At 45.6% G+C, this 23,739-nt stretch overlaps 1 protein-coding gene across 17 annotated transcripts in view; it reads right to left on the bottom strand.

The window, feature by feature from the left end:
* Nucleotides 1-18,939: 18,939 nt before the first annotated feature.
* PHKA2 (phosphorylase kinase regulatory subunit alpha 2) overlaps nt 18,940-23,739 on the bottom strand; it is a 72,150-nt gene continuing 67,350 nt past the window's right edge. For 16 of the 17 annotated variants that reach the window (XM_081043870.1, XM_081043871.1, XM_081043883.1 and 13 more), the window contains one exon: nt 18,940-23,351. In XM_081043870.1, the coding sequence (XP_080899996.1) occupies nt 23,181-23,351 (171 nt within the window). In that variant the 3' untranslated portion in view covers nt 18,940-23,180. The remainder of the gene's footprint in view (nt 23,352-23,739) is intronic. The other variant, XR_013992993.1, reaches the window with a different exon arrangement.

Below are 23,739 nucleotides of genomic sequence, written 5' to 3'. Positions count from 1 at the left end.
GAAGATATAATAATTATAAACATATATGCATCTAATAACAAAGGTTTAAAATTTATAATGCAAAAATTGACACAACTACTAGGAGAAATTGATAGAGGGAGATTTTGAATATACCTCTGTCAGAAAATAGAAAAAATGTATAGAAGTTTGGACAACCCAATTAATCCACCTACTCTACAATCAATTTTAGAGAATACACATTATTTTCAAGCACACATGGAACATTTATAAATAAAAATTGATCATGTATTAGACCACAGAAATATCTCAAATACCAAGCAGTCAGTAACAAAGATACTACATTCTGTTATAATGCAAATAAATAAGGAACAATATAAGAAGATAACAATATTAATGAGCAAAAAAGGGATATAACTGTAGCTCTACTAGAGATTGCTAAGAATAGTTCATAAGAATACTGTGAGTAACTTTATCCCACTACTTTAAAGAAGTAGGAGAATGGATTATTTCCTAGGGGAATACAACTTACTAAAGCTGACTCTAGAACAGAGGAAGGTCTGAAGAGACATATAACCAATTAAAGAATGTGATGGCTTTGTAATGTGTCAGTCTGGCTAGGCTGAACTACATTTCTCAGAATTCCCTTTCTTGTATGTTTCTGGTTAAGGTGGGCCACAAGGGACGTTCTTGAGAGATTTGAAAGGCACAGGGAAGCACAGCCATTGTGTAGCTCCTGCATGCTGTTGCTGAGCTGCTCATTCCCCTTGTTGGTGTGAAGTGCAGCTAGGCCTGCAATTTCTCTACGGTTCCCCTAGATCCTGTCACCTTCTCTGATTCCTGGGCCAGGTGTGTGTGTTTAACTCTGTGACAAAGGGCCCTGGCTTCTCCAGGATGACCTTGTCATGAAGACCAGAGGCAATAAGCATGGACTCAGGCATCAGTGTGTTCTTGTGGGGTGCCAGCTTGTGCCTGTGGGTTCGAGGCTGCTTCTCATCTTCCCTCCTGACTGCCTGCCTTTGGACTTCAAGCTCCAGTGTCAGGTATGGCATATACGGCCTTATAGAGCCTGCTTAACCAGCTTCTACCTTTGCATAAGCCACTTCTACTACTGGTTATATATCTCCTACGTGGTGGCCTCTGGTTGAACCCTGATTGGTACAGAATTTGGTGCTGAGAGTGGTTCCAGAAGAACAGAACCTTAGAGATAAGTGCTCTGTATGTGTACAACCTGATGTGTACAGAGCTTCTGCCCCATTATCTCACATGAAACTCCACTGAGACCCCTGGGATAGTGGTTTTCAGAAATGTCCAATCACTGGCAGGATCGGATGAGTCTTTTGTTGTTGCTTCCTGAATATCATTTGGTTATTTATTCTCGGGGTTCTTTCTGGAACTCTCATTTTCTCCCTTGGTCTTCTAATCTCTGGAATTAATTACATGCCTTTGTTGGACATTTTACCTAAAAATGATTTTAGTAAAGATTGTCATTTAATGTTGTAAAACTTCTGCCTGACATGAGTTGTGCTTAACCACACTCAATTTTGCAAATCGGATGATAGATAGATGAATAGATAGATGATAGATAGATAGATAGACAGATAGATAGATAGATAGATAGACAGATAGATAGACAGATAGATTAATAGAGGACAGAAAGATGGATGATAGATAAGAGTTGTGAAATATCTCACTTTTAATTCATATTTCTTTATTACAAATGAGATTGAGTATCTTATTAATTTGTTGGTCAGTATATTTTCTTCTGAAAAATTGCTTGTTCTTAACCTTTGCTCATTCTAATATTGTAGCTTAGAATGTCTTTTTCTTACTGATTTCTAGGAACTTGAAAACTCTTCTTGATGCTAATCCTCTGTTCTTTAGGAAGCAGGTATCTTCTCCCAATCTGTGACTTGAGTTTTCACTTTCTTTATGACATATATTTTCAAACAGAAGTTTTAAATTTCAATTTATCCAGTTTTTCAATCTTTTCATTTATAATTTGTGCTTTTTGCATCTTAAAACAAAAATATCCTTTCCAACCCTGGAAATATCATAAAGATACAGTTGATCTTTATTATTTGCAGATTCCATATTTGCAAATTCGCCTCACTAAAATTTATTTATAACCTAAAATCATTATTTACATTGGCCATGTGCAAAGTAGTGAACATTTTGAATCACACATGTTCCCAGCTGAGGTCAAACAAGGCAAAGGTCTGCCTGCCTTCCTGTTCCAGCTCTCACACTGTAAACATACAGTACATTTAGTACCACTATTTTTGTTGTTGCATTTTTGTGCTTTTAATTGGTGATTTCGATGTTTAAAATGGCCCCCAAATGTAGTGCTGAAGTGCTGTCTAGTGTTCCTAAGTGCAAGAATGTTGTCAGATACCTTAATGCAAAACTACATGCCTTAGATACACTTCATTCAGGTATGACTTATAGTGTTGCTAGCCATGAGTTCAGTGTTAATAAATCCACACTATCTGTTGAATGAGGTGTTTTTTTTTTTTTCAACAGAAACACATAAAACAAGGTTATGTTGTTGATGAACTGACAAAAATGTGACAAGAGGCTCGCAGGGACCAAACCTCGTATTTTCCCTAGGAACAATGCTTCATTCAGTATTCGCAAATTCAGTGGTCACAGTGATTGTAAGACTATAACTTGCAAGTAATGAAAATTGATTATATTCTTCAAAAGTTTTCAAAGAATTTGCTTCTCAAGAGCATTTAGCTCTTTCATCCATTGGAAATTTTGGGGTGTGGTATAGATGCACCATTTATTGAATAGTTCATTCTTTCCCACTAATTAGAAATGCAACCTCTGCCATACAGTAAGCTCTGTTTCTGGGCTTTGTTATGATCTAATGGTCTCTTTGGTCTATTATCTCATGAATACCTCATGTATTAAATACTATAGCTTATAATAGTCTTGATATTTGGTATTATGTGTCCCTTTTCTCCGTCACCTGTATTCTCCTTTAAAATTTCTTTGGTCCTTTGGTCCTCTGTACACATTTTAGGATCAGATTGCTAATTCTGTGAAATCCCCTGTTGGATTTTTATGGGAACTGTATTAAACTTATAGATTAATCTGGAGACAATTGCCATCACTACTATATTGAGTTTTCCTATCCAGGAACATGGTATTTTTTCCAACTATTTTTTCTCTCTAATGTTTTTTAATAAAGAATTTCTCATCATTCTTGTGATCTTTTTAAAAAGATTTATTCCAAGATTCATTATTTTTGGTTCTATTTTATTTTATTTTTTTTTAGTAAATAGACATTTCTTTCTTTTTTTAATTAAAGTTTATTGTGGTGACAATTGTTAGTCAAGTTACATAGATTTCAGGTGCACAATTCTGTATTACATCATCTTTATCTCGCATTGTGTGTTCACCACCCAGAGTCAGTTCTCCTTCCATCACCATATATTGGATCCCCCTTACTCTCATCTCCCTCCCCCTCCCCCCTTATTTTTTTAAATTCTGCTTGCTCTTTTTTTCATAGGGTTTAGGTCTAAGGATTTCATTGCTTCATTTCTAGTCTTCAGTCATTTTATATGTATTTCTTTTATAATCTCATTCTAGTTACCTCTGTATTTGGAGTTTGTGGTGGTATAATTTCATGTTTTCATTATATACAGACTCTTGATCAGGTTGAATTGTTCATTCTTGGGCTTTGTCATTTTTTACTGTGAACTCATCATTACGGGGGGTTTGTTTTTTCTGTGAAAGTCTCACGATATTTGGGATGTGGGAGCATCTCTTCAGAGAAGTTTTTGTTTGCTTCTGCCTTGTGCCTCTGGAGTATCACTGCTTGAGGAATACTTCTTTCATTAATTTTTAGTCTGGAGTTTTTTAACTATATGGGTAGAGGAAAAGCAGTGTAAATTGTGGCCCAAGGTTTTGATTCTCAGAGAGCTTTTTTTTTTTTTTTTCCCCACCTAAAGATCTGTGTCCTGTGTGGTCTCTTTTGTTTCTAAATCCTTTCATAAATAGAATAGTCCTTTGAGGGTCTTGGCTTTATGCAATGTTCTCAGTTCCAATTCCCTACCTCCCAAAGCCTCATTTGCTACTGCTGTGTGGGAATTAACACCAAACCCCTAGGTTCTGGAGATAAATACCCCCTCATTAGCTCAAGCACTCACCCCTCTGCTTTGTCACTTCACTCTTTGTTTCTGGCACCTGGGGATTTGCTTTTATGATTTGTGAGCCTAGCTGTACCTTTAAAATAATTATCTTACATCTTACACAGTACTAGGTGATTATAGTAAAAGGATTTTCAGGTTGTCTGACTCCACTAAATTACTAGAAGCTGATAGACTTTTGTATCCACTGCTATTTGTTAATAATCTTGAAGCTTCATATTTTTATCTGGACAATGACTGAACATTTATAATAATGCCACAGTGTTTGAATTATGCAACATATTTACCACGTCTCAATTTTTGAACTTTGGTAGAACTTATTTCTAAATAATTTTCCTCTTCATGTCTTTTTTTTTTTTACATAAATAAGATCATATTATACTTTTTTTTTTTTTAAACAGGGGCACTTTTTTTCCCTTTTATCTTGTCTCCCACAGCTTAAGCATGGCCCTCATCATCTCTTCTCCCTCACTTAGGGAAGCCATATTAACCTACTGTGTGGCCTTCCATATTTTTATCTGTCCCATACAAACCTATATAGACTATATATGTCCTCATATATGCATATATTTACATATGCAGTTATAACATAAGCAACATGGTTTTATTGTATGCTGTATAAAAATGGGATTGAATTATACATAATTTTCTGCATTCTACTTTTCTCAACCAACAATACCTAGCTGAAATCCCTACAAGCTATAATGGCTCCAATTCTTTTTCTTTTTTGAATGCACAAATCATGAGTGTACTGCTTGGTGAATTTCCACAGTGAATACAACTATGTAACCAGTACCCAGATCAAGAAAACGGAACATTTCCAGTGTTCCAGAATCCCCATCATGCCTCCTTCCATAGACTCCTCCCCACTCAAGGGTAACTTTCATCCTGACTTGTAACAGCATAGATTTTTTTTTAGCATGTTTTTTATTTTATATAAATGGAATCATTCAGTACATACTTTTTATATAACATTGTATGCATGACATTCGTAAGTTGTATGTAGTTGTAGTTTGTTCATTCTGGTTACCGTATAATATCCTACTGTGTGAATATCCAGAATTTCTTTATCCATTCTACTACTAATAGTCATTGGGGTTATTATGGACAGTGCTGCCATGAACATTTTTGTTCATTAATTTATTCTTTTTAATGGCTGTATAATAATTCAGCGCTATGGATGACCACTCTTTACTCAGCCATCCTACTTTTAATGGGTATTTACTTTGTTTCCAGCTCTTGACCACAACAGCAAAGCAGTAAATATTGACCGTATGTTCCCATATAGGGGTAGTAATCCATCCCTACTAATGGAATAGACTGCCAGAAATTGAATTGCTGGTTAGTATAGTAATTGTCTTTTAAAATTAAGAGCTGTTGCTCTATTGTCTTCCAAAAAATCTTTGGCGATGCCGCTTCCATCTGCACTGTATGAAAATTCCCTTTCCTTCATCTCTACCAGCATTAGATGTTATAGTTCTGTGTTTTGTGAGTCTGTTTGGTATAAAATGATATCTCATAAGTACTTTAGTTTATATTGCCCTGTCTACTAGAGAATATGAGCGCCTTTTCATGTGTCTGAACTTGCTTTTCTGTGGATTGTATATTCATATTTTTGTTCATTTTTATTTTGGGCTATTCATCTTTTTCTTATCAATTTGAAGATATTTTTGTATAGTATAGAAAGTCACCACTCTGTTTTTTGTGTTACAAATTGTTGCAAATCTGTTGTCTATTGACTTGGTTCATTGTTGCTTTTGCCATACAAAAGTTGTTATATTTTAAATAGTAAATACATCCATATTTCCTTTTATAACTTCTGGACTTGCAGGTCTTTCCTATCACTCTAGATGATATATTTACTGTCTCGGATTTTCTTGCAAGAGTCTTGTTTTTTGCATTTAAGTCTTTACATCCAGGAGGTTTTTTTAGATACTATAACATGTGGTTTATTTGTAAGTTCTTCCATATACATACCCTCTTGTTCCAGCCTCATGTATTGAATAGTCCACGCCTTTCCCACTGAATTGAATGGCCACACTTATATACAAATTTCTCAAATGTACCAGTGTGTAATTCTACATTTTCTAGATGTTTCTGTTATTTTTTGTCTATTTTTATAGTCATATTATATTGATTTGATTTTCTTGGCTTTGTAGAATTCCCTGATGTGTATCTGGAAAGGCAAGTCCCCTTATACTGTTCTTTTCATAGTTTCCTTAGCTATTTTCAGATATTTATTTTTCTATATGAACTTTAAGATAGTTTTATACAAGTCTAAGAAAAGCCCTGTTAAGATTCTAATTGAAATTGAATTTAATTTATATATTACATTTTGGAAATTTTATATTTTTTAGGATATTGTTTTTATCTAAGAATGATTATAACTTTCCATTTGTTCATAAATTGTTTCTGTCTTTTAATAGGGTGTTATAGGTTTCCTTTTATAGCTCTTATGCCTCATATTAAATTTATTCCTAAATATTTTATAGTTTTTTGCCACTGTTATAAATGGAAAACTTAACTCCATTTGCATTTTTAGGTACTCTTTAGAGTATGTGGAAAAAAGCTGGTATCCAGCCTCCTTACCAAATATTATTATTAATTCTCAAAGTTAGAAATGTTTGGCTTTCCTCTAAATTCCTGGTTTTGTGGAAAGATCACTTGGATTAGAATCAAAACATCTGTTTGACTTTCAATTCCATGAATTTATCTGTACTACTTTGTCACTTAAAGCTCTTGTAAAATGAATTGGGGAACTTTATATCTTTCTTTCCTACTGCCTGAAATAATTAAATCGCTGCTACTGAAAGGGGAGTGTGTCATGAACCAACTGCATGCTCCTCACCTGGGAGCTGGTTACAAATGCACCGTCTTGGGCCCATCTCACACCTACTGAATCCTGTCTGCATTTTGACAAGAGCCTCAGATCATTTGTGTACACACTCTGTGAAAAAAGCAGATACAAAGAACATCTCATTTGTCCACTAAAATTGAGCTAAAACCCAGCTGTAGGGCTATGTGGTCCTGGTGCCTTTTTCGTGGTAAACTGCTGCTCTTCTTTCCAATCCCGTAGGTGATGATGGGTCTCTAAGTTGTTGGACTATTTTTGGTGGCTTCAATTTTGCAAAGAAATCATCCATTTCCTTTAAATTGTTCAAATTTACTTGTTACTGTTTCTTATGAATATTTTCGTTTCTACTGGTTAGGTTGCCTTTCTTACTCCTCTTGTGAACGTCCCCTTACCTGCTTCTCCCCCCCCCCCCCCATCTGCCCTACAAGAGACAAGACTCTATTGTTTGTCTTTTCTAAGTACCAGCTTTTGCATTTATTTTTCCTTTGAGCTATTTTGGGGGAGGGGTATTTTCTGTTTCAACTTTTATCTGTACTAATTTTCTGATTTCTGTTGGTTTATTTTGCTGTTCTTTTTCTAATTTCTTACGACTGGTATAGGTCCTTCATTTTTAGACATTTTTTAAAATAATGAAGACATTTACAGCTATAAATTTTTCTTTAGGCCCTGCTTTCACTCTACCCTGTAAGTTTTAGTATGAAATGTTCTCTTTTTTTATTAGTTTCTAGGAAGTAATTTCTCCTTTAATTTCCTCTTTAAGGGGTTTCTAGGAATGTGTTTCTTACTTTCCACATTCAAAATATTTCATATTAAAAATTTCACTCTTTCATTATTCCTTAAAGATTTAATAAGATTTTCTTTGTGGCCATGTTGTACCTGACTTATTTCTATAAATGTTTCATGGACATACAAACAAAATGTGTATTTTCCATTTGAAGAATGCCAGGCTCTCTATGTTTGTTACTCCCAATTATTAGTTGTATCAATCAGTTCATCTATACTCCTGACGCTGTAGTTCTATTATATTCTATTTGCATTTCTAGGGTGTTTTTTTTTGCCTTATGATTTTGTCTATGGTATTAAATGCACATAAGTTTATGAAATATGTTCTTTTTTTTTTTAATTAATTTTATTGGGGTGACAATTGTTAGTAAATTTACATAGATTTCAGGTGTACAATTCTGTATTACATCGTCTATAAATCCCATTGTGTGTTCACCACCCAGAATCAGTTCTCCTTCCATCACCATATATTTGATCCCCTTTACCCTCATCACCCACCCCCCACCCCCTTACCCTCTGGTAACCACTAAATTATTGTCTGTGTCTATGGAAATATGTTCTTAATTGTATGTTTTTATTGTGCAGAGTGGCCTTTTAAATCCTATTTAGTATTCTGAGCCTTAATTTTCTCCTTATTTCTGCTATTTTTGCTTTCTTTTTGTTGGCATTTTTCTGATAACTTTTTGGCATTTTGTTTTTAATCTTTGTCAGTTTATTTTATGTTTTTCCTCTAAGCAGCAGATACCTGGATTTTAATCTGTAATGCTGTTATCTCGTCTTTGTCTTTTATTGGGTGAATTCAGTGTAATCAACTTTGGTGAATTAACTGATATACTTGATTTTACTTTATTCATCTTACTCTGTGTTTATTTATTAAACTGTTATTTGTTTTTCTGTTTTTTTAGTTTAAGTTGTCATTCATTCCATTTTCCCCTTATTAATATCTACTATAGATAGACTGTTAATGGAACTTATAGTTGTATAGGTGTTGTTGTTTTTTAATTTGAAGCCTTTCGCATGAGAGTTTTAAGTGACAAAATAGTACAGATAAATTCATGGAATTGAAAGTCAAACAGATGTCGTTTTGACTAATCCAAGTGATCTTTCCACAATACCAGGGATTTAGAGCAAAGCCAAGCATTTCTAACTGAATAAACATGGCTCATGCTCAGCTCAGCTTAGGGTCAGGGTTTGTCACTCTTTCTCGGGGCACATTGGTGAGGGTCTCTAATGAGTCAGAAGCTAACATCCAGGTGGGAAGGGTGGCTCCTTAAGAGGGTCCTGGACTTCCTGCCCTTCCAGAAATGTGTCCTTACCAGTAGAAAGGCACACCGTTGGGTTCTGAGCATCTTCGGGCAGGAGCAGAGCTTTGGGCTCTGTGCCCAAACGGGTCCAGGAAGGTAGCATTCTGAGGGCCCCTATGGCTTTGGGGCTGTCACCAATGGAAGAGGGCCTGAATCATCAGAGTGGGTAGTAGTGTGTGCCTTGGTACAGGCTCGATGGCCTGTTCCCAGCACCAGCTAATAGGTCCCTTCCTCTCCAGCACTGCTGCCTCCTTGGGCCCAACCATTATCCTGGGGGTGCTTACACTGCCATGGCGGATCACAGCCCACAGCTCCCCTCCTGGGTTCTCTGGACCTCCTGGGAGAGCAGTCATTTTAACGGGAGTTCATGAGATGTTGTCATTCTAATAAAGCCCTCCAGAGACTGTACATGGAGCTCCAATAAGACATCTTGGGCCAACAAAAATGTGACTTTTTTTTTTTGCTTTTGGAAGGAGTCCCAGCTCCTCAGCTTGGGAACACCATTTATCTCTTGCTGAACAGAAACTTCATTTGGCCATTATATTGGTCTCCAATTAATAAATTACAGGAAAACAAATTAATTTACTTACCACTTGCAGCTTGGTAGATAAACTCTTTCAAAGCATGGGGAATATGGGGTGATAAAAAATTCCTGTTGGAAAAACGTTGGGGATCCCTGATGATCTCAGTGGATTAAATAGCTCCCAAGGGACACACAATCACGGCAGGTCTCCTGCCCTGCGAGCTTCCTGGGGTTCACGCGAGGATCCAGATGAGGTGACGTTGGAACTTGCTTCGGCCTGAATGTGTGTGCTGAGTGATGAGAGTGGGGACCCTGCCTATGCAGCCTGCTGTGGCTCAAAGTGACAGAGAGCCCATCATCGCCTCCCTGCGTGGCAAGTCTAACGTGCAAAACCTGCTCCCCTCTCCCAGAATGTCAGTGCGGCAGGACGCCCAGGGAACACATGAAAGAGCACTGGCTGCGGCGTCAGAAGATGGCTCTGTTCCTGCTCAGTTGCTAACGGGCATGACACAGGGCTTGTGTTTCCTCACCTGCAACAGAAATGACGCGACAGAACAGAGAAGGCCCTTGGCAGCTTCTACAGCCTGTGAATCCTGCGTCTGCCAGGTCTCCTGTCTGAGACTGTCTGTGAAGCAAGTGTGGCCCTGCTCCCTCAGTGCTCACACTGTCACGTCGGCTGCTGGGGGTGATGGTGAAAGCTCACACATTAGGATTGCCTCTGAGCCAAGTGCTCTTCTAAGCACTTCACGCATATTAACTCATTAATCTTCACAACCACCCTAGGAGGTAAGCACTGTTATCATCACTCCTATGTCTCCGACACCAGGGGAACTGAAGCTTGTCGCCCAAGGTTGTACAGCTGGTGTGCGGGGGAGAGGGCTGAGCCCTTGGGTGTGCGAGTGGCCACCGGCCTGTGCTGTCTGGTACCCGTCCTGGGAGCTGAGTTAACCACAAGCTACACAGCATCTGGAAACTTCGTTTTAACTTGGAGTCTCAACCTCTTCCATCTCACCAAAACTTCCTTTTTAAAAAAATGTGAGATACTAGCAATAGTCGAAATGGCTAGCTAGCTTTGCCCTCCATTTCTTTCCTGGTGGTTCAGGGGCATCCACTCTGGTGCTGGTGAGATGATTCCCTTGGCTGACCAGGCCCCCCTCCTGCCCTCTTCCTTCCTGGCTGCCCAGCTGGACCCTTAATGCCCCAGCTTGAGGCTTTCCCCCAAAGAGGGGTAAGAAATGCAGGGATAGAAGGCCCTGATCCTGACGCGAAGCATAAAGACTCCAAGTAGAGAAAATATAAATGAAACTGCGGCTGTGTGATTCCCTTCACCAGCATGACTCACGCTCTGCTAAGGTTTCCATGAACAATATTTCGTAGCCTGATTTAATTGTAGGCCGGATGCACTGCTGCCTGGGTGAGCCTCAGGATCGGGCCCCCCCTCGATACTCCCAGGGTGTGCCAGCTCAAATGCCTCCCAGTGGGAGAGTGGGAGAGGGCCCTGGGAATGGTTTCCTGCAGGTGCGTTTGTCATGTTATGCAGGCGGACAGCTCTTCGGGGGACCTCGGCCAGGGAGGGGAGCGTCCTCAAACACGCAGACTGGACCTTGTGGTTGGTCTAAGCTCACTGGGGTGTCTGGCCCTTGGGCTTCCCTTCGTGCACAGCTGGACTGACATGCACTGAGCACCTGAGCGTGGATGTTTGGCGTGATCGAAAGGGGAGAGAAACAGGATTTAGTCAAAGCTCCCTGGCGAGGGGGGAGGGAACCCCAGGCTGCCTGCCTGCCCCGCGGGCAGCGCCTTCCCCTCTCGTCATTCTTTTGCGGCTTCAGGGAAAACACTGGAAGCTGCTGCATTGCAAGGGGTTCATTTCACAAATGTGGGGATGTGCCCACAGTTATATCCTTAGTACCGGACCAAATCAGTAGTTCCCCTCGCCCTACAAAGCATGAAACCATTAGTGTGCATTGCAAATGAAGATGACTTCTTTGCCCCTAATCCCTGGCATTATGCATAATTCACACTCACTGGCCTCTGTTGAGTAACTAAGGTTGCTTCAGGGTTGCCAGATATAAAATACAGGGCGCCCAGTTCAATTTGAATTCCAGATAGTTTTTTAGTATAAGCATATCCCAAATATTAGTTGGGACATGCCTGTATTAAAAAAATTCACTTGTCATTTAACTGGGCACCCTACGTTTTTGTTTGCTAACTCTAGCAACCCTACATAGATAGGCCTTGAAGTCACACAACTCCTGCCCCTCTGCCACAGGGGGCTGTGAAATGCTGGACAAACGACTTGAGCACTTACAGCTTCCATTTCTTGTCCTACAAAATGAGAGTGTGGGGACAGAGCCAGGAGTGCAGTTTCCAGGCTCTCGGCCTCACGTGGAAAGGTGCTGGCTCAGGTAGTAAATGGCCATCAACTGTGATTGGATGGCCATCAGCTGTGGCTAGTTGGCTGTCAGCTGTAACCAGTGAGCCATTGGCCACTAATATAACTGCTGTGGCTACTTTGGGGAGGGGAGGAGAGTCCAGGGAAGTCAGAGAGTCGGTCGGTTGGCAGCAAAGCGGACAGCAGGTCGCACGTTGTGTGAGTCCAGCCTCCAGTGAGACCATAGTGGTATGACTCCCCTACCTATGGCTCCGTGGGTGTTCCTTTTTGGCCTCACCATGTCCTGCGTTCTTATGTGGGGAGCGGGAGCAGAGATCCCACATAACACCCTGCGTGACACATGGCACAGCGAGCAGAGTGTGGTGTCAGCCGAAACTCTCCGAAAGATAATGGAGCAGTTTATACGTATGAAAGCTCAGTTTCGAGAGCAGGGTATGGTTCCGGCCAAAACTTTCCGAAGGATGGTGGAGCAGTTTGTGTGTGTGAACACTCAGTCTCTGGAAGCCCGTGAGGAGCGGTGCCAGGAACAGGAAATGCGAGCTGCTTGGGAGAAACGTGACCCCTTGGTGAACTGGTGGTCCTCTGGAGCCTCCGGATGGCACCCGACCCTGTTGGCCAAAGCAAGCGTCATCTTCCTCTTGGTGGTCTGTTGTTGCCGTGGGCTCCTAGAGTTGTGGACATTTTACACTGAGGCCTCCACCCAATTGGACACCTGGCATGGTGAGCAGGATTCCGGCCAGGTAGGAATTGTGTCTGACTCTGGGCAGGAGGACATGTGGCCCCCACACAGTGTGTGGTGCCCCGTACCCACTGTTCTTGGGAGCTGGACCCCCGAGGAGGGGTGGGAGGACATGGACGGTTCTCCAACCAGCAGAGGCTGGAGAAAGCGAAGGTCATTGTGGTCCTGTGGGCTGGGAAGTGCTTGCTGAGGCAGCCCGGATGCGGGACTTGTAGTCCCAGGAGGAAACGCTTGCTGAGTCCTCGGTGGGAGATGCGGGTGAGGTCAAGGGCGTCGCTCGCCCCCAGGTTGGGGAGGACTTGGAGCCCTCGCCCTGCGGAGTGGGCACACGTTGTGGGGCCGGTGCACAGCCCTGGCGAATGACTGTGGACTCTGGGGAATTGCCTTCCATCCCTGATTTGATGGACCGCTTGACTGTTTGCTTGAGAACGTATCATCATGTAGTGGAACCGGTGGGTGTTTGCTTCCTGTGTCTCGCTCAGCCACCAGTGAGACTGAGCTGCAGCAAGACCCCTTGTTGGGGTGCAGGTGGATGCTTACTTTGTGTATCTCGACCAGCCGCCTTTAAGAATATGTAAGCACCTTGGCTGTGAGCCATTATTGTTCCAGCACGGTACCCTGAGAACCCTGGCTGTGCCCAGGAAGCCTGGCTGTGCCCTGAGAAACTCTGGCTGTGCCTGGGGAGACTGCTGGTATCCTAAGAAGCCCAGGAAGTCTGGCTGTGCCCAGAAAGACTGGTGGTATCCTGAGAAACCCTGGCTATGCTTAGAGAGCCTGGCTGTTGCCCAGGAAGTCTGGCTGTTGCCCAGAAAGACTGGCTGTGCCCAGAAAGACTGGCTGTGCCCAGGAAGTCGGGCTGCACGCTGAAAGACGGGCAGTACCCTGAGAACCCTGGCTGTGCCCAAAAAGACTGGCTGTGCCCAGAAAGACTGGTGGTGCCCTGAGAAACCCTGGCTGTGCCCAGAAAGACTGGCTGTGCCCAGAAAGACTGGTGGTGCCCTGAGAAACCCTGGCTGTGCCCAGAAAGACTGGCTGTGCCCAGAAAGACTGGTGGTGCCCTGAGAAACCCTGGCTGTGCCCAGAGAGCCTGGCTGTGTCCAGGATACTGCATTCACCTCCAGGCTCCTCGCACAGGGCCCTCGCGGAAGACACTTGTCGCGTAGATTGTGAGGCGAGACCCTGGACAGGTGGAGTGTGGGGACAGAGCCCCAGAAAGCAGTTTCCAGGCTCTCGGCCTCACATAGAAAGGTGCTGGCTCGGGTAGTAAATGGCCATCAACTGTGATTGGATGGCCATCAGCTGTGGCTAGTTGGCCGTCAGCTGTAACCAGTGAGCCATTGGCCACTAATATAACTGCTGTGCTATGCCAGCAGCAAATGGTAGCTGGCAAGCGCAGATTGCAGTTAGCAAGGGGTTGTTTGGTTGGTTGGCAGGCAGAAAAGTGGGCGGCGTATTGCGGATCGTGTGGATCCTACTGCCTGTTTGCGTCTCGCCCAGCTGCCAGAGAGACTGGGGTGCAGGAAGACCCCTTGTTGGGGTACTGGCAGATGTTTGCTCCCTGTGTCTCCAACCCAGCTGCCAGCGAGACTATAGTGATATGATTCCCCTATATATGACTCAGTTGGTGTTCCTTTTTGGCCTCCACCATATCCTGCTTTCTTATGCGGGGAGTAGGAGCTGAGACCCCGCATGACAATATGTTATTAATATTATTACATTATCTTGTCAATCTCTGGAACTATCCAATGAGGACGGTTTATATAGTCAGCAACCCATTTCACAGAGGAGAAAACTGATGCACTAAGAGACCATGCATAATTCAAGGGTACCCAGCTCTAAGCAGCAGAATGGAGATCTGACTTCAGGTCCAGCTGCCCCAGAGCACCGCCTGGATAAAGGGCCAGGGGGCCCAGGAGGTGGTCAAAGTGAGGTGCCACACCTTAAGCCCCATGCTGCCTCCATTCCAATTTGGCTGAAGGCTGCCCTTGTGGTCAAGGCCTCTCAGGTGGCGGTACGCACATTACAACAGATCCTCTACTTGTTAAGAGCTGTGGAGTTTCCAAACGACTAATACATTTCGTCTGATTTGAAACAGCCCCTTAGAGAGAGCAGAGCAGGACCTGGCCCCCCTCCTTTAGCTAGAACGCTCAGGGCTACCTATGGGCCGGCCGGCCATGGACTGAGGACCAAGAACCAAGCCCGGAGCACTGTTAGTCTAGCCCCAAGTTGTTTGCATAGCCCCCAGCCCTGCGACTGTGGTGGAGGGCATCGTGCTGCACCTGGCGGCCCATTTGCAAACATGATTTGGATCATCGTAGGCTGCACTGGGCTTTTTAGTCTCTGTAAACAAACAGACTTCTGTCCCCTGCAATATTTCTCTCCATATCTACCAACCAAATCTTGTGTAATCCAAGAAAACCAGTCTCTCTTCTGAGGTGAATTTGTAAGGGAAATGCAATATCCTTTGCCCAGGTCTAGGTAAACACGGAGTCTCCAAACATGGGCTTTAGTCCTGATCTAACATGGAAGAATTCATGAAATTCACAAGCCCTCCTGAGCTTCGGTTTTCTCATCCGTAAAATCTTGTAGGAGGATGATAGTGTGTTCTTTACCAATATCCGAGGGATGTGTTACTCGGCCGGATGTATAGTTTTAAGTCTTCCTCTCTTTCCAACATACCTAAGGGTTGCCGAGACGTAAGGCCCACAAAAGACAAAGTCACTAATTCCAGGGTCTCCTCAGAGCCAATCCTGTTGGCTTCAACTATTCCCACCCATACTCCCACTCTCGAGGCACACACCCTGGACAGCCTCCTGGAATGTTCCCCTGACCATCGCCTGCAGCAGGGAGCTGCTCCCTTCCTCCTGAGGATGACTCACTGCATTGCTTGCTTGCTTGCTTGCTTTTCATTGTGCTTTTTTTAAGTTCAAAGAAAGAAATGTGTCAACTTCAAAACTCAGCACAGCACATCTATTTAAAGTGCAGAGGAAGCGGCCTTTGAATGACTTGCAGAATGTGAAGTCTTTAGAGCCTAGAAGGCCTCAGCCCCAGTCTTTCTCATGCTTTCCAAGGCCCCCACTGGAAAGGTAGGCGGGCGCTTGCAGATGGCAGAGAAGGTCTGAAGTCCTTTGCGTTGGGGACAGGGAGAGAATTCTGCAAGGGCAGGCAAGAGCAGGCAAAGCTGAGTCTGAGAGTAAGACCTGGGAAAGGATTCCCAGAAACTGTTCCTCTGCCACCCATCAGCCCCATTCCCAGAAGTGTCACAGAGGCGGGCAATGTCTGGGTACACACGTGTGTATGTTTGCTTCAAAATGGTCAGTGGTCCACGGGGGCTTTTAAGCCTGAGACAGGGAAGGAAGGTTGAGGGAACGGTACAGGAATAATTTCCCTGTCATTCAATCATTCGATCACCTCAACTTTCCAGCTACAGCAGCAAAGCAGAGGCTGCTCCAGGAGCTTCTGGGCTTCTCAGAGGGGGCAGAAGGAAGTTAAATCCCTTGGGCACTTGTTCCCCTACCACCCCAGTCCCCCCAAACCTGCTCTACAATGAAACCCTTCTCTCCTCTGCCTCTAGCTAATGCCCCACTGCGCTGCATCCCTGTAAAGCAAAATCTCTGGAAGAATTGGCAATAATTGTGTCATTCCTGTATCAAACCCTCCAGTGACTTGGGACAAAAGCCAAAGTCTACACTCTTCCCCGTGATGGCTCCCCTTTGAACTCCTTCTCAGCCTGCAAACACATTAGGTGCTCTGCTCCCACAGAGCCTTTGCACTGGCTATACCCTCTGCCTGGCATGCTATTGCCCTATGCATTGCCTGGCTAAGGCCAACATTTTTTCCACGTGTCCAAACAAATCCTGCCTTATCAGAGATCTCAAATTCAACATACAGTCCCCATCATCCCTAGGTTTCCTTGCCCTCTTTCTCAGTGTCATTCCTGTCCTGTCGAAAGCTCTAACCCACTGAGCCACCGGCCACTGCGTTGACTAGGGGGCCCATCACACCCAGGGGAGGGTTTGGAGGAGTCAAGCTCCTGTGTAAGTCCTTCCTGAGCAGTGCCAGTGTGGCCTTCTCTTCCTTTCCCCTTGCATCGTTGAGAAAACAGGGCCGGTCCCGGTGGAGGAGTGGTGTCTGGCATTGAGTGATGAGGGTCTCTGGTACGGCATCTCTGACCCCCCTCCCTGGGTTCCAGCCTCAGCTGGCCCTATTCTCAGAGGGAGTCGTTCTCCAGCTCTGGGCTCTAATTTGATCCCCCTCTCCCTTTTCACTTGCTTATTTTGTCTCTTCCCCTGCTAGGCCTAGAGCTGTCTACACTGCAGCCTGCCAAGCATAGCACCAACCACATAAATGTGTGCTGACAGCGCAGAAGCTATCTCCGGTCTCAATCAGGGGACCAGGGACAAAAACATACGGTGTGCGTGTGTGTGATCACTGCAGCACATGTTAGCTCAGTGCTTTGGGGGATGAGAAGCCCAGAGACTGCCGGAGATTCAGGTTGCGAGGTCAGTGCAAGCTCCGATGCTTCATGGCAAGGGCCCACTTCACCGTTTCATCTCCCCACACAAAGCTGCTTCCCTGGCTGGCCGTGCAGCGGCCTCTCAAAGCTGCCTCGGAGCCTCCCTGGGCCGTTTTAGCTCCCGAGCTCTGTGGTTAGGAGGGAGAGGGGACTGCGGCAGGTACTCATGCTGCTGCCACAGAGGGAGCCAGAGGGAGGGGACAGGCAGAGAGAGGCCGGCTTGCCTTAATGGCTGTGCTCCCTCGAACCCAGGAGAGGGACTCGGATGTGAACAAGAACGCAGGGACTGATCCTGGGTGACAGCTGGGGAACATGATCCACACTGTCAGGAGACAGCCTTACACCTCGAAGCACTTCCAATTCTTTACTTTTAAATCCCCGAGCTGGCTAAAGACTCAGAAGGAAAGATGCAACAATTATTTCTGTCTTGTCCCAGATGGGCTGGTGACAGGGATGTGCTGGCGGTCAGGAAACACTGCGAGGCCCAGTGGCAATTCCTCCAGGGCTCTGGCTCAAGGGTTGTGACAGCTCCTTGGAAGCCGAGTGCTGGGAGGTAGTTGGCCTGGCGGTCTCAGCAGGAGCATCCATCCAGCCATGATGACTTAGTGACATTTCTGCCCAGCGGGAGCTCTGGGAGTCCCCTGCATGCCCCTCGTCACTCCCACTGCACAACCTTCCCCAAAGGGCACACATGCCTCTTAGGTGAGTTCTCAGGACAGACGGGGCAGGGGGCACAGGTCCTTCTTTTCTGGACAAAGGAATAAACGCCAAGAATCCTGGCTGTAGTGGACACTTAGTTTTGTATGCTCAGGATCCACACTCCCTTCCTGGGTCTGGGGGCTCCCCCACGTTATGAAGCCAACCCGGTGTCCACTTTAGAAGGAGGAACTGGCACATACGGGCTTTTCCAAAGTCCCTCTCCGCTAACAACCCGCCCTTCCCCCGCAGTTGATACAACACGCCTGCCAGACGGAATTGACAGCTAGCGGCTGTGTGCAATGCATTCTGGTGACAGGTGGCAGCCACTATATTTAGTTTCGAAAAGAGCAGAGGCGATGATCCCAGTGACAGTGGCCAGCTTGGGGGCATCTGTGGTGTAAGCCCCAGGGTGTGAGCCTGGGAACACCTGGGAGTGACAAGGGGACCTTGTTCCTGGCCGGGGAGCCGAGCTTGGCTACCATGTGATTTACCCGATATCCTTTAAGAACCATATTTCCTACGCAGCCAGAGTTGCTTTCTGTTACTTGCAAATGAGAACTGTGACACAGTGGCGGAGGGTGACAGTGAAGTCATGAAAGATGAGAACCAATGACTGTGATGTCTGCTTTGCGTGTCTATCCTGGGTTTGTATCTTGAAAGCTCTTTCAGTAAAGGAGATGTGGAAGCACAATCACTGAGCCGTGTCCAATTCAGATGCAGCTTGGTCCCGTGTGGACAACCCAAAGCCGTGCCCTTTGCAAAGTCTGGCGCCTCAGGTGCACCAGCTGGAGGTGGATGCCTCTGGCAGCCCCCCGCTGAGAGACGGGCCAAAGCTGCTCAGGATTTCGGTTTGAGGCGTGGATGCCCTGGCAGAGCAGTGCTAGGAATGTTTCCACAGGACGCTGGGAAGTCGCCTTCCTTAGAGGTCTTCACAAATGAAAGAGGCATTTTTTTCATCTCCTACCACACTACATATTTCTGCATGCCAAGCAATGAATGCACAATAAATGTTTTCTGAGCAATTTATTTTTCAGAATAGATGACATATTGCAATCAGGCGGAAGGATAAATCACATGACTTCAGAGTTCATTGGTTCCAATTATTCCCATCCTTCTAAGAAGGCATTTTTGCCAAAATTGCACATATGTTCCTTAAACACACACACACACACACACGTTTCCTGATGGAATTTTTCTCTCTTCCAGACCATCAGTCAAACACTCCGTTCATTAGACTCAAGAATAGTCTCTTACTAGTTCAGGTCTTCTCCTTCCTCAGAGAACTCTCTTGGTAACTCAAGGACATGGCTTTTCCCAAATGGCTTTCTGAGGAGGACAAGGGGGCTTTAAGGGAATGACAGTGGCTTTACTGTCCCCTCACAAGCAGAACTATCAGTGGCCAAGTCCCAGAGAACAGAAGGCATTCTGGGACCATGCAAAGTGCAGAGACACATAGAACAGATGGCAGGGACTTTAGAAGCATGAGTCACCTTGAAAGATAATGGCGCCAAGGGAGGGGTGGGAGGCTTTTGTACCTTCTGACAAGGAAACAGAGAAGACTAAAAGCTATTTGCCAGACTTATACGCAAATCAATAGAACTGAGAGATGGTTCTGCTCTAACTTACATCAAGGGAGGTAGAGCTTCTTGTCTTCTTGTCCAGAAATAAATGGCATCAATCAACTGACACACTGTTTCTCCTGTGTCCTGATCTTCTGGTCTTTTTTCTCTTACAAAGGGAGCATTTACATCCTCTCTATCCAGGCAGCTAATGCATAACAGTCTCTCCTTCCATTCACTGTGCCTCACAAGGGTTGCAGAAGCTGAGCTGACAGACACCCACCTCAGGAGACACTGGTATGGCCGGGAGAGCCTGGCTGAGTTGCCGTTGGGCACATCTGGCTTCCTGTAAACAGGAAGCCCCTGGTCCCCAACTGGGCGGGGGGGTCCCTGTGATTCCCTCATGCTTACTCTCATGCCACTCTGTAGGCCTCTTGCATATTTTCCAGATGGGCAAACTGAGGCCCACGGAGGCTAAATAACTCGCCCAGGTCAGAGCTGGGATGGAAGGTGTCATGCGGGAGACCCTGCTCATTGTGCCATTTGTTGTGCGAGGTGGCCTGCAGGGTCTCAGCTCCCGCTCCCCACATAAGAACGCAGGACATGGTGAGGCCAAAAAGGAACACCCAGGGAGCCATAGGTAGGGGAGTCATACCACCATAGTCTCACTGGAGGCTGGAATCACACGACCTGCAACCTGCTGTCTGCTTCTCTGCCTGCCAACCAACCAACTCACCAACCAGTGCAGCCGCAGCAGTTATATCAGTGGCCAATGGCTAACTGGTTACAACTGACAGCTGACAGCCACCTATTACCCGAGCCAGCACCTTTCCATGTGAGGCCGAGAGCCTGGAAACTGCTCTCTGGGACTCTGTCCCCACAGAAGGCCAGTCGGACTCAGCGACGGAACCTTACTCTTTGCTGGAGGATTCACCCGGGTCAAAACCAGGCTGAGCAATGGGTGGGGTGGCTGGCTGCTTTTCAATGGAGGATGTCAAAAGAAATGTTTGTTGTGGCTCTGAGACAGAACATGCTGCCTCCAGCCCCAGCAAAGGTCAAAACTGGCCTCTGCTCTGAGGAGGGAGCTAGGAAAGGGCACCCCCCCACCCAGAGCCCCCTGGTGCTGCAGCCTCTTCCTCCTCAGGGGGAAACCCACTCTGAAGAGGCCAGGATGGTCAGGACGGCCTCCACCTCCCCCCTCCAACATCTGTTCCTCTTCGCTGCGTGGGCCTCAGCTGCTCGCTCAAGGGATCAAACCTCAGAAGCCTGTTCTCCTTCTTTGAAGCTGACAGCTTGAAGCCTGTGGAAACGCAGTACTATTTCAGGATTTCATTTGAAAGAAGTTTCAAAAGAGTGAATCGAAGGCTTGGTTGAATTGCTTATTATGGCTCTTCTCCCGGCCTGCTTTGGTTGGTGAGCCCAAACATAGCATCTGTGACTTTGCACGTCATCCATGGGCAGAGGATTGTTCTAAATTAGCACCTGGCTCATTTAGGAGGGTTGTAACTCTTCTGGAGCCTTCTCCCAAAAAGCGAGTGGGACTTTCACAGCTTGTACCTTTCCTACATTACCTGTGTCTGAACTGGTCCACCAGGGAGTCTTACTTATGGCGAGCATGTCTTAAGGACACGAAAAGTAAAGGCAATGAAAATGCTACTATGAAACCTGGGTGGCTATGACCCCCCTGGACCCTCAGAGGCAAATGGGAGCAAACAGACTTCCCAGGGAAGATGGGGCACGGACATGGGGGCTCCGGGGCATGGAGCCCCCACTGTCACTGGGATCTGCCCCACCAGTGCCAGTGCTCTGGGCAGGCCCCTCCTTCCCAGTCCTACATCTTGTCTGGCTCTCTGACACTGCCCCCGCTACACTGAAGCATGGCTTTCCTTGTTGGGGCAAGGTCCTTAAGTGCCAAATCACATCTCATTTCTCTTTGTATTCCCACACCTGGCACAGAGAACGCTTTCCCAACACGTGGTGACAAATGAAGGGAGGATCCAGTAATACGAGAAGGGTTTTATATATACTGACATTAATGGGGAGGAGGAAGAAGGATGAGGGGAGGACAGGGGCATGCAGACATCCCCTGGAGCAGAAGCTGAGATTCCAGGCCCTTTCCCTCTATATAACTACTTTGTACCTTAGCAAGGAAAGTACTGTTGTTTTGAAGAAATGGGAAACAAAAGCATTGACGTCCCAGGTGAATGGTGCCTAAAGACCACCTAGCCCAGGTAAGGACACCGAATCTCGTGTTCTAGACTGTCTCTCCCGGGGCAACTGCAAAGTACTTGCCTTGGACTGAACAAAGTCTGCTTACTGCATCTTGACTCTGAGGGGCGCCGGGCATGGTGATGTCCCTTAAAAGCAGCTAGCACATCGGCTTTCTCCACCTTCATGCAAAATTGCGAGCAAAGATCCAATGGCCACGTTCCCAGTTCACAGGCAGAGTTGTCACAATCTAACCCATCACTCTTAACCAGCCAGAGCTCTCACCATGTGGCCACCAGGTTTTCCAGAACAACAATGGTTTCCCCCTCGCCCCAACCCCCACTCCCCAAGGAAGACAATGCCTGGAGAGAAACTCCATCCACCAGGATATTGGCAAAAGCCTGGCGAGGCCCTGCCCTGTCAGGATTTGTCCTTGTTCCTCTACAGTCAAGGCCCCCAACCACAGTGACCTGAGAGCATCAAGATGGCAGTGCTTCCATAAGAAGGGATGGGTACCCAGCCTGGCTCTATCATAAGAAAGAAGCAGTACTTTTACGGGAGCACACCACCAATTTCCATGGCATCTGGTGCTGCACACCCATCACATGGGTCCCTGGAGCTCGGGGGAGGTACCGCTCACTCTCCTGTCAGGGCAGTCACCCCATGCAGGGGTGGGGTGGGGGACACAGGCCTTCCAGAGGAACTCCCTGTCTGCTCTGGCCCCAAAACAACAGGTGGCCCAACTATAAGACGAGTTTGATCCTCCCTGCCATTGTTTTTTGTTTTGCTAGATTCCGGAAGATGTAGGAAGAAGGCCGGAGAAACCCATCATTTATGGGCGGCCAGGATAAAATCCTTGAAAACCATGAGCCAAAGTTAACTGGGAGCAATTTTTGACATCTTGGTGAGAGAGAATTATGTCACACGAAGGTAGCTATGCCAATAAAACAATAAGAGACCAAGAAAAAAAGCAAGGCACAAGAAAAGCAAACTTCCACAGAAAGAGAGTTGTTCTATTTGGTAAACAGTTTGGTCCATAGACAGACTGCATCCTGTTAAGATGTTCCCCTGGCCAAGGTCTGCTTGTGTAGCTACTGGAAGGATCTTTAAGATGTGCACTAGCTCATCAAACCTATTTTCGTAGCTCTCTGTGAGAGCCAATTTAGGCTACTTCTCAGTTCAATCTGCACTCAAAAGACACCAGTTTCCACTTCCTCCTCAGGCTCCAGGAGACCAGATGCTGTGACAAATGTTCCAGCAAAACAAACCTAGATAATAATCCCATGCCGCTCCTTGGGGGAGCACAGGACTCCTTGTCTCTTTCCGTGGCTTGGACAAACAGTGGTTTCATGTCAGTCACTGCCATCTCTTCCTTGCCAGTGTTTCTGATGGGACATGCTTTTGTGACAGCACAGGGGATCTTGGGGAACAGAAGAAAGTTTCAGTGAGGCTACGGGGCAAGTGACAGACTCAGAAAGGGCTGAGGCCCTACTGCATCTGGCAGCCTGAATTGGGCAGCAATTCCTGCAAATGAGAAGCCACTGCCTTTGTTAGGTAGGTCATTGTCCCATAAGCCCCACTTGGAGCACTGTCGTAAAAAAAGTGGCAAATGCCTGTGGCTTGGTCTTTCTCGAGAGTGTCCATGGCTCCAGTTGACATCTGCAGCAGGAAAAGGAAGAGGTAAAGAATGAGTAGAGTTCGTTCTCGTAGCCTGTGATAACTGCATGCTAAGGCCCACGGCCTGTGGAGAAGAGCTCCAGGCCTGGGGCAGGAGAGCCAATGGTGCCTGCTCCGGGCACTGTACTGGGTTCCCACGTGAGCCAGCTCGCAGGGTATCACTGACCTTAATGAGAGCACGGCTTTTCCTAATGCGACTCTGGGTGCAGAGTAAGTGGTTTTGTTTACTCAAGGACATATATGAGCAAGGGTGGTGTTTGCACTAAAACCTATGCTGAAATGGGCCTATCTCCAAAGGTCTCTATATTTCCCAAGTGGCCACTGTGCTGTTTTCTCACCAAATGGTTGACATTTTCACCATCTGTGATGA

Source organism: Rhinolophus hipposideros (assembly GCF_964194185.1).
Source record: "Rhinolophus hipposideros genome assembly, chromosome: X".
Lineage (NCBI taxonomy): Eukaryota > Metazoa > Chordata > Mammalia > Chiroptera > Rhinolophidae > Rhinolophus > Rhinolophus hipposideros.
This window is presented reverse-complemented; position numbering and strand designations above follow the sequence as displayed.